The 19,290-nt window shown below is 37.5% G+C and overlaps 1 protein-coding gene across 1 annotated transcript; it reads left to right on the top strand.

The window, feature by feature from the left end:
* The first annotated feature begins 12,139 nt into the window (after nt 1-12,139).
* Nucleotides 12,140-17,835, top strand: LOC122651843 (potassium channel AKT1-like). The gene is made up of 11 exons (XM_043845397.1): nt 12,140-12,355; nt 13,023-13,388; nt 13,482-13,539; nt 13,650-13,967; nt 14,279-14,524; nt 14,616-14,714; nt 14,900-14,932; nt 15,057-15,242; nt 15,375-15,569; nt 15,686-15,761; nt 16,810-17,835. The coding sequence occupies exons 1-11, from the start codon at nt 12,171-12,173 to the stop codon at nt 17,664-17,666; spliced, it is 2,619 nt and encodes an 872-aa protein (XP_043701332.1). The 5' UTR covers nt 12,140-12,170; the 3' UTR covers nt 17,667-17,835.
* The last annotated feature ends 1,455 nt before the right edge of the window (nt 17,836-19,290 follow it).

Below are 19,290 nucleotides of genomic sequence, written 5' to 3'. Positions count from 1 at the left end.
TTTTCAGAGTTTTATTTTATCACTTAACAAGATTTGTTTAGGCTGAGATTAGACATATAGATTAAGGACCGTGATGTATACCGGTTCACAAATTTTGGGCCTTATTAGGTTTACCATGTGATAGAAACTTGGACTGTCTTGACAAGTTTATCAGAATGGCAAGTCTTGAATAACTTAGATCAATTCAAGGGATTTTCTTATTGACACCCTTAAAGTGTCAAAAAATTTGCAGTCTTAATTTTTTTTTTGCTCTTTTAATATAACACATATTTTCAATAAAGGTAAATATTATCATTTTCACATAAAAATGTATTAAATGTTGTAATAAAATGACTTTCAAAATTTTAAAATCTTATTTAATATTTAGATTAAAATAACTTTTAAGAATAAAATAATGAACAATTAAAAGAATGTGTCAAGTTCTATGAAGCCAAATGTTCTGTGTGACTGGGGCACATATTGTGCCTAGACATATGGGAGTGGGTAAAATGACCGCCCCGTTCCCTCATGTGTCTAGGCATAATCTACGCTATGGTACAGAAAACATTGACCCATTCTACTTGCATTGAATGCCCAACTTGCAACAGCAACTGCATTGCAATGAATGAACTACCACTTGTGATGAAGACATCAAGTAATACACTACAATAAACCACCCGAGCAAAGGAAACCATTGGCAGGAAAAGAGACTTTCAAACCCAATCGAGAAGAAAAGGACAACCCTAGCTAGCTCATATTATATACTTTCCTTTTATATAGACTACTAAAAATAGTGATAAGCTAGTCTAATATGTGACTCAAATGTCTGTGACTTTATATGAGTTGTATTGTCTTTTATCTTAGAGCATTGTAATGTCTAGATTTGGGAATATTACATTATGCCATGTCAGCTATTTAAGAGGTTGTAGACATGACACCTGTTGTTTCCTTAGATAGCTTACCTACTGTTCTCTATAATGAATTAAAAATAGCATCATATTGGTCATCCCAACAAAAGCATCACGACTCAATCTAAATTTAGTGGTTCATGTCTCTTCTCTACTTTTTTTCTTATATCCATCCCAACTGCCCCCCACCCCTACCCTTTACCTTTTAAAATAATAATAACAAACGAAAAAGAAGGTGTCCAGTCGCGTAGTGCTTATGTCTAGACATAGGAACGTGTGAAATTTCCAATCATCCCATGAAATATAAAATTTGATCCATGTTGATGCCCTTACACATGTTCTCTCTCATTGCCCTTCCAGCGATGCTAAACCACGTGACCATGTAACGATCTCTTGCCTTAATAATAGTAAGGGCAAGAGATCATTGTTTGGTCGTGTAGCCTTGCATTAGTGCGGGGGCCAATGAAAGCGCATGCAGGGGTATCAACATGGTGAGTTTTTATTTTATTTTATTTCAGTTCACAAGAGTGGGATGGTAACTTCGCATGCTCCTGTGTAAAGGCACAAGAACCACGGGACCAAACAACAATATTTTTCTCTAATAATAATGATAAGGGAAAAAGAACGATGTCTGGTCGCATGACCCTTGCACCCAGAAAAAAAAGGAGCACGAAATTACTACCTCACCCCAAATAAAATAAAAAATCTCATCCATGTAGATGCCCCTGCGTTGGTATAAGGGCGAGACGATCAGGCAACATTAATCTCAACCTGGAATGATCGACTCTTTACTCTCATATATCTTCATACCATACATAGAATCCCTTGTACCAATGCGTACGTACTGGTCTATGTGGGTGGACTGAATATAGATAGTTTGCTGGTACTGTTCAAACGTTGTGGACAAAAGGTTCTTGACATCTTCTAGCTATCAACCAAAATAGATTTCTTCACAAAATCAACAACGAGAAACAACTTTATTATTTGGCAAAAGGACAACCCACAACTCTCTACAGATAATGACAGCCGCCGTAGAGCTTGGGCTACCTTCACCCACCAATCCTGAAGAGTACTGAAGTTTGATCATCTTCTGCTATGCAATGAAGAGGACCTCTCAATCCTACTTTGTACCCAAAAAAATATTCCAGCTGATCAATATCATTTGGGAGAAAAAAGGCATCACGATTCACGAGTTGTAATACCAAACAAAAGCATCACGTACGACTCAATAACTTAACGTGATACCTAAAAAAAAGCGTCATGAGAAGTCATGGGAATTAAGGGAGAGGGTTCCTTACGCCAAGGAGTGTCAAACCCTACACAGGGTTGATCAAACGATCAAACCCGGTCGAATACATGGATCAACTAAAATTGAAAATCGGGTCTAAACCGATTTAATTAAACCCGATAGTAACAAAAACGTAAAACTATTTATTTATTTCATTTAAAATTAAACTGATAAAATCGGACCAAATTGACCACTTGACACCCTTATTTGTGCCACCCCCAATATAGGAGCTAGATTCATCAATCAAGACACGGAAAAAGTTTCATCAAAAAGGGGCCCACAAAAATAGTGTCAGTATGGATTCCACATGATCAGGATATGAGAGTATGTGAGAAAGAATCCCCACACTGTCGGTGTGGAGATCTTTTTCTCATATTTTAAAGCAACAACGACATTGGTCTAGCATTTTCTGAGAGAAGCAAAAGGTCTCCCATTAGTGGTATTTTCTTTCTCTTCTTTCCCTTAATTTGGAATAAACAATGAAAGAATCATTCATTCACGAGAGGGTAAGAACCAAAAATACATGTCATATTCATGCTTCACATGAATCAGTCCTTCACCCAACCAACCAACCAATAATGATTTCAAGCTTATCAAACCCTTCAAACTATATGAGACAAGTTCCCTCTATTAAATATCAAATTGGGAAAAGATTTTCTGAGCTACCTGCCTACCAGGGCAGGGTACTCTCTCTCTCATGAAATGATGTCGTTAATCTCCTATATATGATACCATTTTATTACAGTTCATTGGTGCACTTTCCGTATGAAACTTACTTAAAAGAGCCCTCTCCCTATGAAATAAGTTGCAAAGAGAGAAAATCAACTCATCAAATCCTGGGGCAAATTCTCCACACCTCTAATCAGTCTTTGGCTCGAACCAATCTCAAGACAATCTTGTCATGAAATTAAGTTGAAATCTAAACCCTACTTATCCTATCCAAAAATGGCGAACGTCACCATTGTGGATATATTAAAACTTAACAGATCTAGACAAAATTAAACCAGACTGGGTTATTACACAGTGGAGTAGTCTAGACTCTAGATTTTAGAGTACGTTAAGCCGAACCCTTGAATCCACGAGATAAGTGAAAACCTAGAACCAACAAGCAAAAAGAGCAAATATGAAACTATTTCAACTAAAGGGAAGTTCCTCTTTACAAAATCCCCACAATGACCTTATATATGTAGATCAACATGCAGAGTCTAGGTCTTGTACCAAGTATGACTTCGATCAAAATCTATTGGAAGGTAAGGATCTATGTCGTAGACCCCAAGTAGCTGAGAATCTCCTGACATGCTAGGTTGTGCCTCTTTCCTCTTACTATCATCCAATCTTTCATTAATCTCTCTCTTTTCTTCATTTCTCACCTCTTTCCGCACCCCTCTTTTTCATACTTTCTACCTCTTTTAGGTTCAAACTCTTTTTTTCCTATTTTGTTTTGTTTGAATCCATATAATCGACCCCATTTGAACATTGCAGAAGATTTGCTTTATCTGACTTTGATATATAGTGGATCCCATAGACCATATTAATCTCTTGCGTGCATGCCAAGCTCATGCATATTCTCCCAGTTTGTGGACCAAACATTAAACCAAATTCCTTTCAAGTCCCTGTTGACCCAAAACTTAAATAAGAGAGAGAGGGTTTACGTGTCAAGCTAGGAAACATGCGAGGGACTAGCTTTTTGTGAGAGACTAATCTGGATCATTGATTAATACTCGAAAATATATATTATTCTACAGACAACCTACCAAATAAAATGCTTCCCTTAAACAAGAAAGGTTTTGAGATTAACTTTTCCAAAAGTGATGCTTTCAAAAGAAAGTAGTGATTGAAAAGAAGAGAATGAAGAAGAGTTACCACTCACCAGTTAGCTGAACTGACTTCGCCTACCATGAAAGCATTATCAGTGGTGTTCAATCATTGCTAGCTAGATCTTCTAGCTTTACAGATCTGAACCCTCCTTTCCCTTCTCTTCCCTTCCCTTCCCTTGGGATATAGAGACATAGAGGTCCCATGGAAAAGGAAAATTAAAGAATGGTGAGCAATGGAGCTCTGTCAACAATTTTTCTACTTTTGTGCCTTCTAGTACTGTGTTGCACTTTCATAGTACCCAAAAAAATTTTAAACGAGAACAGTTAATTTCCACATTTTTATTGTAAAATTTATTCTGTTCGATCCACATAGTTAATGAAAAGAGAGTGTATACATAAGGAAAGAGAGTGTCAGTCTTTTTAAGAAATCGTATATTCTAGACAATGTTAACATGCCCTTCCTTTGTAAAACGAAATGGATATGTTTGGGCATTGATTGGATTAAAAATTCAATAATAAATAGAGGAATCAATCTACAAAAGGAAAAACCATTAAAATGATACAGGTCGTTACATATTTGGTTTTATGAATATTTTTGCCAAATAATAGCTATTTAGTGGATCATTATCGTCTCATGTTCCCTGCCCAATACAGTGGTCCAGTTCCTCTCATAGAGGACGAAAAATAACGACCTAACCCCCTGCCCGAATACACTGCCCAAGGGAGATTAAAACGTTATTTCTACCTCCCTATGAGAGGAATTGAACCACTGTACCGGACAAGGAATAGAACAAAAAAAAATTCCTATTTAATTGTAGAATTTTTTTTTGGGGTGGGGGGGGGGGGAGGGGATGTAGGTTAGGTTTTAGGTTTAATCAAAATCATTAGTCAATGTAATGGCATGGGTCTACTATGGTCCACTTGTTCAAACTCTAAATTAGGTTTCTTGCAACAAAGAGAGGGTAGAGGGTGATGATTATCCCCCAAATTAAGGAAAAATATCTTAATCACTGTTGGACTTCTAGGAAATCTAAAATGATTTAAGCTAGGCCATCTACTTTTTCATTTGTTATTTTAGAATACAAACACTTAAGTGGTTAGGGTATAAAATATTTTTTGAACATTGGTTTGAAACATGGACCTCCACAACTTTTTACCAACTAAACAAGTTAGGCATGTTAAAATCTAATTTATCTTACAAGTGGGTTGTTCAAATTCAGTTCCACTGGTTAATGTTTGACTTCCTATTTATCATAAGTATCCACACCACAAGTTTATATGGAGCGCAAGGGCAATGCGCGTGTGACAGCCAATGAGAGTGCACATGCTGATATCTCGGGGGCAAGATTTTCACTTTTCATGGGGGCAGTGTGTGTGGGTGTAGGGCGGGAGAACACTACCTAGGCTTTTAGAGCATGTACGTGTGTGCTGGTCACTGGGAGTGCACCCGCAAGCATCAACCAACCTAGGCAGGATTTCTGCCTTTCCATGGGAGTAGGGTGGTATTGTGTCTAGGCACAGGAGCTGGCCACGCTCGCTAGCCAGTGGTGCAACGGTCATTTCACGCACCCCTATGTCAAGACGCAGGGACGGCGTGTCTGGCATGACCGGGTGGCGTTCTTTCTCCCTACAATTTAAAAAAGAGGATGAATCATAACCATGCTGTTCCAAAAGGGTTGTCAATTTAGGGCTGAAACCAGTCGTTTAAAATCGAACCGAACCAAATCAGTTTAATTTTGGTTTCAAAATCTAGATATTTTTTTGGTTCAATTTGGTTTTGATTCCAAGGCTGAAACCGTTGGTTGGAATCAAACCAAACTCAATTACACATTTTTTTAACCAAACCAAATCGAATTGAATTGAATTACACATAAGTCTTTTGGTCTACGTGGATGATAAGTCCTATTCCTTTGTAATGTATAGAAATAGTTTGGTGGATCATGGCCCTAATAAAAACTTAAAATAGACAAAAATCCATATGAGACTTGGGGAGGACACTGCTATTTGGACACCGTCTTCTGACGGCAAGTTCACTCTCAAATCTGCTTGGGATGCGGTTAGGAGCCATGGTGATAAGGTGAACTGGTGTAACTTGATTTGGTTTACATTTTTCCAACCGAGGTTCTCTTTTATTGCATGGTTGGCTATAAAAGATTCTCTCATGACACGGTGTCACCTTCTTCGATGGGGTCTAGCTTCGGATTCCACATGTGTTCTATGTAATGGTGTGGCAAAATCTATTGATCATCTTTTTTTCCAGTGTACCTTCTTGGCTTCTATCTGGAAAAATGTTTTGAAGTTGAATGGCAATGGTAGAGGTCCATTACCTTCTTGGAAGGAGGAGATTGGGTGGCTGGTTGATCACTTTCAAGGTAATTCATACTGGTTGCAAGTGTTAAGAAGTTTAGTTTTGCAGTCTCATTATACCGTATCTTGTAGGAGAGGAATGCAAGAGTTCATCAACTAGCGTCTTTTTCTTCAGATTCGGTATTCCTCCGTGTCCATAGGGATACAAGGCACAGGTTCTCGGAGCTTAAGAATGTTATTTTGGACAGCAGTAGTAATAGGGACTTCTTTGAAAGATGGGGTATTGTTGTCCCGTTTGCACACCCTGCGCCGTCTCCCTAGGTGTGGCCTCCCCCCCCCCCCCTTGTGGTTGGGCGGTTGTGAATTGTGATGGGTCTGTTAAGCAGGAGAGGGGTGGGTATGGTGCTATTGGACGTGGTCCTATGGGGAACCTAGTTTTTGCACTGGCAGGTGGGATGCGATGTGACAGTATTGTCCTTATGGAGCTCTTTGCTATTTGGGCTGGTTTATTGAAGGCTAAGGCTTTACAAATATAGCAAGTGCAGGTGCGCTCTGATTCTATGGTGGCGGTGCAAATGATTGTGGGGTCCTTTCAACCTCAATGGGACGCATTATGGCTGCTTGAGGAGATCCGTGGCTTGCGTGACAGTTTTCGCAGTTGTAGTTTTATTCATCATGTCAGGGAGATCAATGGATGTGTTGACTATTTGGCTGGTTTGGTGCATCTATCTCAAGAAGTTGTTTTTAGACTAGATTGTCTTCCAAAAGCTCTTTCCACTATAATTAGGAATGATGCTAATGGAATGACATACTACAGGTTGTAAGTTTTAATTATTTTCTTCTAATATAAGTTCCTTTTAACCAAAAAAAAAAAATTTAGAATAGGATCTAAACCGAATAATAAATAAATTGAGATCGAATTGAGCCGGTTCAATTCTAGTTTAAAAAACATCCTCTTGATTTCCACATATTATATCTTGAACCAAACCAAATAATCGAAATTGAACTAATTGACATCTTTACTGTCTCATCTTTAGTTAGCTGAAAAAACTTTTGCCATATATTACGTCAAAAAGTTATATGCACGGCCATTTACGTACACGGTTGTGCCTTCAACTGTTGAATGAACAATGTGTTAATACACTTCTGCTTCCCACTCATCTAGCGATAATTGAAAGGCACAATCGTGCAAATACAAGGCCATGCATAAAGAGTGGGTCCTATACTTATTCTTAAAATAATTAAGAGAAACAAATTTCTGTCTAAGAGTGTGGCCTATGCCAGCACTTCCATGTATGTCTCTCTCTCTCCTCCTCAAAACAAGTGAGCGGAGATGTCTTTTCAAATGAGGAGGAGAGAGAGAGACTCTCCAGAATAGAGAACTTTCTCCCAATAATTAATTGGTTTCGATGCCCAACATAATTATTTGACACAATGGTAATGTACCACTCATATTGTGCCACATATTGCCACTTGTCTTGTTTCTAGAGGACAACAACAAAACTCTGTCACATCTAATAGATCTCAAACCAATTTGTACATTTGAAACCCAAAAAAAGATAGGTGATAATAGATTCTATGTCTCTTGGGACAGAAGAATCTTAGCAAAGGACGCAAACTTAATGGTTCCTCGTAAACGTTAATTAGATTAGAAGTCGGACTACAATGTACAATTATTCTTATTCTACTTTTACTTCTGTCTATTCTATGCTATTCTAGTCATACTTGAAAAATCAAGTTTTCTACTCGTCTTTCAGAAAACCTAATGACTTGGCCTTGTGAAACCCAATCAAGTCAAGTCATGTTTTTTTTTTTTTTTTTTAATACAATAAATATGTATAAATTAGTAAAAAAATATGGGAAAATCAGAAGAAAAAAAAATAAGGACTCACATATCAATGCATTTTTGAGTTTATTAATCCATTGAACAAGAGAAGGGAGTTGAGGAGTTGAGGGTTTCTTACTATTTTAGAATACGGATTTATTATTTTACTTAACTTAGTTTCTAAGTGAACCGACTTTATGGTTTTTAAAAAAATAAAAACTCAAGTAAAAATATCGAGTCTTATTTGATTCGGACGATTTACGATCCAGTCTCGTCAATTTTTTACTCGGATGATTTAGCATAACTATCCTTCTAGGTTGAGAAACTCAGATTGTGGGTCCCAATATCATACATACACACCATTATAGGGCCTGTGATGTCCTATGGTATATGTATCTATTATTGATAGCATTCTTATCAAATGAAAACTTAGTCAAATTAAAATTGATGCAACACATTATAGATTTATTTTTTGAAAAAAAAAAACTAATTAATGAGTTAGCAAATGCATAGTTATAAGCTATTAATATTACATAGTAATAAATTATTTAAATCATTATCGATTTGATATGAAATAAATTATTTTTACAATTATACCTTAACAATCTAAATATTTGAACCTATTATTTTTAATAAACAGTCTCATTTGTTGTTATTATAGTTATTATATTATTTACTAAAATCTTAAGTAATTAAAGATAATCTATGATATGCGCACTATTAACTATCTAATTAAACTCCATTGTCCAACATAGTTGGAAAATCAAGTTTTTAAATCAAATGAGTCATTAGAATGGAGTCAAAAACCTAGTCAAGAGTCATGCACACTCAGTCGAGATAAAAAATGATAAGAATTGATCATAAACTGTTCGAGCCAAATGAGAATTGATCTTTTGACCACAACAAACTCGGCAAGTTTGATCTTTTTTTTTAAAATAGTATCAAAATGATTCACTTGGTTACTTGAGTAACTGAGTCAAAAACCCTTGAGTCCTTTTTCTTGTTCCATACTTCGACTATATTGAAGGGAAACAAAACCCTAAGTCCTTTGCAACTTTCCAAGCAGTTAAGCTTCACCTCTCTTCTTTCGAATTCTGGATGCAAGCCTCTCTCTCTCTCTCTCTCTCACACACACACACACACACATTTTGGTGGAAGAGCAATACCAAGTAGTCGAGCCAAGGTATCTTTCCTTGCGTGTTTAAGATAATCAATAATCCCCCTTTTTATCCCTTGCTAAACATGTTTCTAGGTTTTTTCTTTCTTTCATCTCTCATTATAGATCCCTTTTGTGGGTTTCCGCAAATCATTCCCCATGTTTCAGCTACTTTTGTCGCTCAAATCTCACTTTTCCTTTTTTTTTTTTTGTTTCTCCTTTCCAAATTCTCTTTCTATTTGAGTGGAAGAGATGAGTAAAGAAGACTGACTATATCAAGATCCATACAGCATTCCATTTCTTATAATTTCCTTTTACTCTTATGAGCCCTCGCTTGTTCTCTACTCAGGCTTCGGTGCTTCTTTCTTTTTCTTCCTTTCATTCTTAATTCAGGATCTATCTTTGAAAACTTTACCTTTTGTCGTAAATAATCTGTCTTGTTTACTCTTCTTGTTGGTTACCATAGACTTGTGTTCTCGAAGTGAACATTTACTGTGATGGATGTAAGCTAAAGGTTAAAGAATTTGTATAGAAAATTTAGGGTATTTCCCTATTCTAAAATATTTTTGCTCTCTTAGAAACACTTTTTTTTCTTAAATTTTCATTTTCAATATTTTCTTCTTTTTCTTTTTATATTTTTCTAATTTTTACAGTGCAAATACGTGAACTTGATCATGTTTGACCTAACTGAGTCACCCGAATTTCTAAATGGTGAGTCGTGTCATAAAACCTGATTTTTCAATTATGATGTCTAGTAAATTATTTTCAATTATGGTGAGAATTTGTTTGATGCCTATGCAAGAGAAAGAGAGAGAAAAGTAGGCATATGAAACGGTCCCACCATTTTTATTGTCGATCCCCGTAGGCCCCTAGAACAACAGTTGGATTCGAATCTCTTTACCTGCCTCAGAATAGGTACGGTCAAAGTTGTAGATCCGTTGGGCCCTTCGCAATGGATAAATTATTCCGAAACGACGGCGTACTGAAGAGGGTCTACGTACTTCACTATAGACTTTTAGATCTGCGGTTTATGTTAGACGGTCACCGCAAATCTAATTAATGCTCGTTTAGTCGTCCTCTGTGTGGTCCCAAGTCGTAACACAATTTACGATGAAAGGAAACGGACTGATTGATTTCCTCATTTCCAGTATCGGTGCAGATTCAGGTGAAATGACGTGTCATAACGAAAAGACATATTTGCCCTTAATATTTATCAGACTGACACTAGCAGCCCGTTTTCTCATACTAATGCAATTACCTCAAACACACAATACCAAAACTGCCCCTTAGATCCCCCAATGATGCGAACCAAGCTAGTCTTTTTAAGAGTGTGTGTTGGTTGGTTTGGTCTGATTTTGGTTGAATTGAATCGATTACGATCTGTTACTAGGCCAAATCCAAATCAAATCATTTAGAGAGTTGTCGCTTTCAATCTGGTTTTTTATCGGTTTTGTTATTTGTTTGTAATCGAACTATAGACAAAGTGAAGAATGAATCATCTACACTTGACCACTTGACGTATATCTCAGAGCTAATCACATATTTATTTTATTTTCATAAATACCTCTCCTTTTATAATTGGCAAAAATAGCACAAGTTGCCTTAATGGGTTGAACAGTTGATATTGCCATAATCTTTACCAAAAAGACAACATATTGTCATAATTGATTTGTTGAGATAGTCTCTCCATGCATTTAGAAGTCAAATTGTCAAATCATCAATCCAAATAACCCAAAAAATCTACCCGTGGCATTAAGGCTTGTTTGTGAAAAAATGGCACAAACCCTTTTCTCTTAATATATTATGAGTTGGATTCCTTTGCACATACGTGGACCATGTAAGAGGTAACCACATGTCTAATTTTTGCCTATTACAAGAAGAGGAGGGGCACTAATGGAAACAAATTGGACCGGTGGTTACCTCTCAAATGTACGTTCACTTGCATGTACACATGCAAGTGATCCATTCTCATATATTAAGTGATTCTGACTTTGGTTGATTCTTATTCAGCTTGGTTTTTATTTCACCTTATCATAATGTAAACCGCATTAGAATCGAACCAAATAATCAGAATTAGATCGATTGACACCTTTACATATGCCGAGATATAGGACCATGCCAAAATACTACCCTACCTCCCATGAAATTAAAAATCACATCTATTTTAATGCTCTTGCATGTGCTCTAATTAGCTCTCACGTTGATGTAGGCGCTACACGACCAAGCAACGATCTCTTGCTCAATATAAATAAGGGAAAATGATTTATATTGCGAAACGTGGCCCTGTGCTCAGACACAGAAGGGGACGAAATGACTATCCCACCCCCATAAAAGACAAAAATGCTAGCCCTATTGATGTTTCTGTTCAACGAATCCACACACATGTAGGGGCTACGCTCCCTCAGAGGGAACTCTTCCCATAAATAAACTGATGTAGACATGTAGTAGGAGCGTTTCTTATCACAGAGAATGGCACTCTAAGGTTTTTACCCAAAAAAAAAAAACATGGCACTCTAAGGAATCACCACTTTCTCTCTCCCGAGTGTGCGAGACCGATATGGATTTGGGAAATTTTTGGTTTTTTGGTACCTTACGTAAGATGTTGAGCGTAGAGTCCTTTACCGGAGGAGTAACTGACTATAAAGTATAAACTAAACTAAATTTGGAATAAAATCAAGAAAATAGATATAAAGAGTTCCCAACGACAGTGCAGTTCCGTCACTGCAGTGGAGGTGGCGAAACGTAAAGCTTTTATATAAATTTAGAGAAGAGACTCGAGACTCGAGACTCAAGAGTCGAGATAGCCAAGAGAAGCAAGTGAAGCAGAAATAGAAAGCCACAAGCTAAGGGAGAGCTTGGGTTGTTTCCCCTTCCTTTTAGATTAAAAGCAATGCCAGAAAGGTTTAAAAATGGTGTTTTCAGTGTCTCTGTTTGCGGTCAGGAGATTGAGCAAGTGTCAAGAGAAGGTAGTCAATACAGCCTTTCCAATGCCCTTCTTCCTTCCCTTGGAGCTAGAAGTAATCGCAGAGTTAAGCTGCGTTGGTTCATTATTTCTCCTTATGACCGTCGTTACAGGTAATAACGGGTCTCTTCTGTTTCTCTTTATTTCCTTTTTCTCCTGGGCTTTTCAAAGACTTTTCAATTCTGGGTTCTTTCTTCCCCATTCTCCCTTTTCTTTATACTAATTTTGTTCGCTTATTGAAGCTTGCATGAGGTGCATTGGTTTTGTTTCCCTTTTGATATTTACTCCTACCCTTTTCTGTATGCTTGAAATTCTAAGATAAGGAAACACAAATACTTCGATTGATAGGCTTTCACGGTATAATCTTTGGTCCCCTTCCCCTGTTCTTTCATGTACTAACGTGTTTCGAAGGTATTGAAGTCCGAAAGTAGGTTTGTTTGGTTAATGATTTTGAAGGTTTTGCTAAAAATATTATACTTTCTTCCTGATGGTTTCCGTAGTTTTTCTTTGTTGATTTTGGTTTATACATGGGGGGAGAATGAAATTTCAATTTAAGTTTGGATGATTATGTGGTTGATACCCTTTATCTGCCTTGCTATTTTAAGAGAATGGCTGGTTTTTAGATGCTTTAGCTTTTTCTAAGAATGTATACAATTTCATCAGAATTGGTCAGTTTCCTTTGAATTGGTTCAAGGGAATGACTATTTTTTTGTTTTAGATTTTATTAGATGGATACATTCTTATTACTGAATTTAACCTTGATTGAACTAATACTTGCAGAGCCTGGGAGACCTTTCTGGTTGTTCTTGTTATATACACTGCTTGGGTATCTCCATTTGAATTTGGATTCCTTCAAGGACCAAGGGGAGCTCTTGCAATTACTGATAACATAGTTAATGGATTCTTCGCCGTCGATATTATGCTGACCTTTTTCGTTGCCTTCCTTGATAAAACTACTTACCTCCTAATTGACAACCCAAAGCAGATTGCTTGGAAGTATGCACGCACCTGGTTTGCCTTTGATGTCATATCCACAATCCCCTCAGAAGTTGCCCGGAGGGTATTGCCTTCATCTATTGAGTCTTATGGCTTCTTTAACATGCTTCGTTTATGGCGTCTCCGAAGAGTTGGTTCCCTTTTTGCCAGGTATGGTGGATCTTCAGGTCCCTGATTTTGAAACTAGAATAGTGAGCTTTGGTGTCTGGATCATAATTGTCAAGTTCACGCTTTATTTAACAGATTGGAGAAAGACAGGCATTTCAATTACTTCTGGGTTCGCTGTGCAAAACTAATCTGTGTGAGTTTCTTGGAAATTTTTTTTTCTCTTTTCTGTTGTACTAAAAGGGTAGGAACTGTTTAGTAATGAGCTAAGTAAGTTAAGTTAACTGATTTTGGATGTTCTTGCAGGTAACGCTCTTTGCAGTTCACTGTGCTGGGTGCTTTTATTATCTTCTTGCTGCACGTTACCATGATCCAAAAAACACATGGATTGGAGCATCTTATAGTAATTTTCTTCAGACAAGCCTTTGGATACGGTATGTGACATCAATATACTGGTCCATCACCACGCTCACAACTGTTGGATACGGTGATTTGCATGCTCAGAATACAAGGGAGATGATCTTTGACATATTTTACATGCTTTTCAACCTTGGATTGACAGCATATCTTATTGGAAATATGACCAACTTGGTCGTCCATGGGACCAGTAGAACTAGAAAATTTGTGAGTGATTCTTTCTCTGCCGATTTCCAATATCTACTACAAAGCTAGATTGATGAAAGTTGCAACATAATTCCTCATTAATGTATTTGTTACTGGTGTGTTTCTAGATCATGTGTAAAATATTTTTGAATCTCTTTAGTATGTATGTCTTTTGAATGTATTTGTTACTTATTAAGATGCTTTAACTATGGTTTCTAGGAATATTTGAATCATGACTTGTTTGGTTTTGTCATCAGTGCTTGTTTTGACTTTTGGTTCTGTGGGATTAGTTCTCCCTTTCATTGTTGATTTATTTCTCTATGGACTTACAGAGGGATACTATTCAAGCGGCATCAAATTTTGCTCAACGTCACCAACTCCCAACACGCCTGCAGGAGCAGATGCTTGCACATTTGTGTTTGAAGTTCAGAACAGACTCAGAAGGACTGCAGCAGCAAGAGACTCTTGATGTCCTGCCGAAAGCCATCCGATCAAGTATATCACATTTTCTTTTTTATTCTCTTGTTGACAAGGTGTACTTGTTCCGTGGTGTATCGAATGACTTGCTCTTTCAGCTGGTAACCCCTTAAGAACAATTACTATACTTCCAATTTTGTGATTAATGTGTTTCTTCTTACCTTTGTTGTCTTCTATCCGTCAAATTTGAAGGTCTCTGAGATGAAAGCCGAGTATTTTCCCCCCAAGGAAGATGTGATCTTGCAGAATGAAGCACCAACAGACTTTTACATACTGGTTACTGGTTCCGTGGTGAATACTGAACTTCTTTTTATGATTTAATTTCTTATATCTGGCGTCAAACTTGAAGCAGTGATATAATTTAGGATTATTGTTTGTCTACTTCTCATTCTACAATCTTGATCCCATTTTTTTTTCTCCCACACTTATGATTTTTGCAAATAATGGCTTCTGATGTTGTGGATTTTTCCTTCCAGGATCTTGTGGTACTAAAGAATGGACTGGAACAGGCAAGTGCAATTACTTAAAAAAACCCCTGGATAACAATATCATAGCCGATAACTTCCGGAAAAAGAAAAAAAAAACATTGTAGTTTTCTATAACATAAAGGCTGACATGGAAGAATGACTGCAGGTTGTCGGAGAGGCAAAGACTGGTGATATCTTTGGTGAGATTGGGGTTCTTTGCTACAGGCCGCAGCTGTTCACTGTTCGCACTAAGCGATTAAGTCAGTTGCTGCGGTTGAACCGAACTGTATTTTTGAATATAGTTCAGGCTAATGTTGGAGATGGGACCATAATCATGAACAATCTCCTTCAGGTTTGTAGAGATGGCAGCCTTATGACTATGTATTTTCACCTAAATAGCTGCAAAGTGAAACCTATCTAGAGACAGAAGTATGGCTTCTTGTATTTATGCACACTATTCCTGTTTTGTTTATGGGCGGTGCAGCATTTGAAGGAGCTGAAGGACCCAGTGATGCAAGTAGTTCTAACAGAGACAGAGAACATGCTAGCTCGGGGTAGAATGGACCTTCCACTCAGTCTATGCTTTGCAGCGGGTAGAGGAGACGAACTATTGTTGCATCAGTTACTGCGAAAGGGGTTGGATCCAAATGAATCTAATGGCAGTGGGCGCAGTGCTCTGGTCCATACATTTACTTTGCTCCTACATCTGATTTAAGTATTTCAAGTTTTCTGTTAAAAGTCTCTTCCTTGAACAATTTTTTCTTACTTTTGATTTTTATTTTGTTTATTAACCAGCATATAGCAGCATCAAAAGGATATGAAAACTGTGTCCTACTCCTACTGGACTATGGAGCTGACCCTAATAGTAAAGGTATGTTCTTGCTCACAACCAACATCAACAGATGGGCATATATGTATTAGGAAAATGCAGTAGAGAAAATCCCTCCCTGTCGTCTCCACTCTCCTGCTCTTTTATATTGGTACCAATGGTATTCTAGGACAATCTTCTCAGAATTTCTGCCTCGTTGAAATTATGTTCTCTGTTTTATTTTTCTCCTCACAAGGCATTGATCGATCACTCTCCCCTTATTCTCAGTTTCACTATTTCTGTCAAGTCTATAATCTTCTCCACGAAATTCTCTCTTCCTGCACTATTTCTGTCTAATGGCATACCCTTCCTGAACTTTCTATAGTGGAATTCTACCGTCTTTTATATTAATGACAAAAAGATTTTCCATTATTGGCCTTATAGTCATAACAAACTTACATGTCCTTGAGAGTATAGATTATTAATGTTTCATTTGTATTGACGTTTCTGCAATTGGACAATTTGCAACTGTGTGGCAAAAACACTCCAATTATAACTGATCAAAAGGGGGGAAAATTCTCATGTTGGTATCTGCCAAGATGGAATTAAGAATAGAAACTACCTCTTACCTTCTTTATTATGTTATACGTATCATCAATATGGATCTATTATACTACTCCTTACCAGACAATTCTGTATTTATTATGTCATGAGGTTATATGAGAAGAAATTTATAATTTCATTGTCATCATCTAATAGAAGAGCTTGCATTCAGAGATCACCCTTTCTCAATTGTGTCCCCTTCTCATGGTCACTCTCTCAATTTAAGTACTAAATCGTTGTTATGGATTTTTTTTAGCAATATTTCTCTCCATCTTCTATGATATTCCAAGCCGTGGTTAATCATCACCCTTCAAAATTTTAAGAAACAACTTTCTAGATACTATTTCCTTTATAGGGTTATGTTGTCAAAATTAAATTTATGTATTTAGCACTTGTTTTAGGGAAAGACTTTTAGTCAGAACTACATGTAAATGTTATTTTGTAGGATATAGAATCCATTTAAGGGATGTAGTCAAATATGTTTCCTCCTTTTCTTTGGTCCATGCAGATTTAGAAGGAAATGTTCCACTGTGGGAGGCAATAAGAGAAAAACATGAATCAGTGATCAAACTTCTTGTCAACAATGGTGCAAACATCTATTCTGGTGATGTGGGTCAGTTTGCTTGTACTGCTGTTGAACAAAATGACTTGAACTTGCTCAAGGACATTGTAAGATATGGAGGAGATGTAAAACTGCCTAAGAGCAATGGATCTACTGCACTTCATATTGCAGTTTGTGAAGGGAATAATGAAATAGTTGAGTTCCTCTTGAACCATGGAGCTGACATTGATAGGCCTGATGCCCAGGGTTGGACCCCAAGGAGTCTAGCAGATCAGCAGGGCCACGAAGAGATAAAAGTTTTCTTCCAATCCAGACAAGAGACTCGTGACCAATCCTCCATTAATGTTTCTGAGCAGCCCAGGGTGTGTTTTCTTGGTAGATTTACAAGTGAGCCAGCTCTTCGCCCATTATCTGAAGAAGGTACAACCACTCCAACTGAGGTTCCATGGAGGGATAATCGTCGAAGGCGCAAGTCTAACAACTTCCACAACTCACTGTTTGGGATCATGTCAGCTGCCCATGCAAGTGAAAGATTCATACCTTCACCTGTTGGCCATTCTACAGGCACTAATAGGAACCCTGGGTATTACTCTGCACGAGTCACAATTAGTTACCCTGTAACTGGTGGTGTCACCAGAAAGCTCATTCGCCTGCCAGAGTCCTTTCCAGAGTTGCTTGATATCTGTACTCAGAAATTTGGGTTCAGACCCACAAAAATCCTAACTAGTGATGGTGCTGAAATTGATGAGATTGAGCTCATTAGAGACTCTGACCATCTTGTTCTCATTGGTGATGATGGCTAAAACCTCTTGTCCATGTATACTTGGTTGAGGCTAACATATGATTTTCTGTCACTTGTTACCCTGAGGATTACTTTGTAAAGCACTTGGGCTTGGGCTGAACAAGATTATCATAGTGAACAGAGGAGTGGAAAAAACAGAAGCAGCGACGATGGCTGAAGAAGTGAAAAGTTAGTACGATCATCCATCAGGCTCCAAGGTCAGAGAGAGAGAGAGAGGTGGAAAAGACTCAGAAAACATTTGAGTTCCAATATGGAGTGGCCATGAGGGCATTGGATATGGAATGTAATGGGAATTTTGTGATTATAAAGTGGTTATGGACTGAATTTGGATCTATTCTTTAGTATCTTGGCTTCTAGTGTATATTGGTTGTGTTCCTTACAATTTTGTCAGGAAACAATTTCTACAAAGAGTGATATAAGAATCTGGACCCCTTCAATAAACCCAGGTCATGGGAGAGACTCAGGATTGCTTACACAACCATTGGCCATTCATTGTATCATGTAATACGTGTGTGTATGTTTTCTCCTCATTTGGCATGGCTTTGTATCCGTATTGGATACGGTATCAGTCTCTCGCTTGTTGATACAGATCAGCCCGTATCAGTTTAGATTGGACATTTTTACCTATATTTTCATTAAAATTTAGATTTTTTTTATTTTTTATTTTTACCCTTGGTCTGGGATCGATTCCTGATCCAAGATCGACCAGAGATTGATTCGGATCCGCATACCAATTGTTAGAACCATGTTTGGCAGTCCAAGGTTCAAGGAACCTTATGATTAGAGTTTTGTGTCATAGTTAACTCTCACCCCTATTGCATATGGTGGAAAATACCCTTCCTCATGCTAATCAAAGGGTCAGATTTTGATGATGAAGAGATTCTCAATTGGATTCATAAAAGTAAGTTCACAAATTACCATTTTGCCAAGCAGTTGAAAAACATTTAGGTGGAAAAGGGTCAAGCCTGTATGATTTTATTGGCCTAATTTCAACCCAAAAAAAGCACATTTTCTAGATAAATATGCGTCTAAAGTTTTTATGAGAATTACAAGCATAACATTAAGGACTAAGTTTCCCTTCACCCATAGACGACGGTTCACCCACCATCCTAGGGTTCACAAACCCCGATACCCATTCCCACCCTCTCCCACCCCAGGGTGAATGAGATCCCATTCACCGTGGGTGGAGGGAAACTCAATCCGAACATTAATCTTTGTTATCATCTCATGGAGGCTTCTAGTGTTTTCATAATTTTGTATACCTTTTGAGCTATCATGTTTGGAGTTTGGACACTTAGTTTTCCTTCACCCACGGTGAAAGAAGAATTCATTGACCATAAGCATCGGGACCATCAGATGACCAATGGAGGATATTTTCAAATTCATTAATAAAGGGTAAGAGTTTGTGATAGGACAAGAGTCTCATCGCATGGTCATATCAAGCGCGGTGATAAAGGAAAACTTTTGCCATCATGTTTTTACTCCAATACATATTCATCTTAAGCTTAAACTAGAGGATGGATTAACATGAACCTATTTATGTCTATCAGTGTTTCAAAAATTGGAATCAATCAATTCAGATCGGAATTAGACGGTGACCAATATCGATTCCGGGTGATTCTAGG

The sequence above is a fragment of the Telopea speciosissima genome, chromosome 2 (assembly GCF_018873765.1).
Source record: "Telopea speciosissima isolate NSW1024214 ecotype Mountain lineage chromosome 2, Tspe_v1, whole genome shotgun sequence".
In the NCBI taxonomy this organism is placed as follows: domain Eukaryota; kingdom Viridiplantae; phylum Streptophyta; class Magnoliopsida; order Proteales; family Proteaceae; genus Telopea; species Telopea speciosissima.
The sequence above is the reverse complement of the archived record's forward strand: the minus strand, read 5'-3'. Positions and strand labels throughout refer to the sequence as shown.

Bases quoted from the DNA above. Each gene is read 5' to 3' on its own strand.
- LOC122651843 (XM_043845397.1), top strand. From the start codon at position 12,171: ATGCCAGAAAGGTTTAAAAATGGTGTTTTCAGTGTCTCTGTTTGCGGT. The intron at 14,933-15,056 runs GCAAGTGCAATT...GAATGACTGCAG, and splicing joins TAAAGAATGGACTGGAACAG to GTTGTCGGAGAGGCAAAGAC. The intron at 15,762-16,809 runs GTATGTTCTTGC...TGGTCCATGCAG, and splicing joins AGCTGACCCTAATAGTAAAG to ATTTAGAAGGAAATGTTCCA.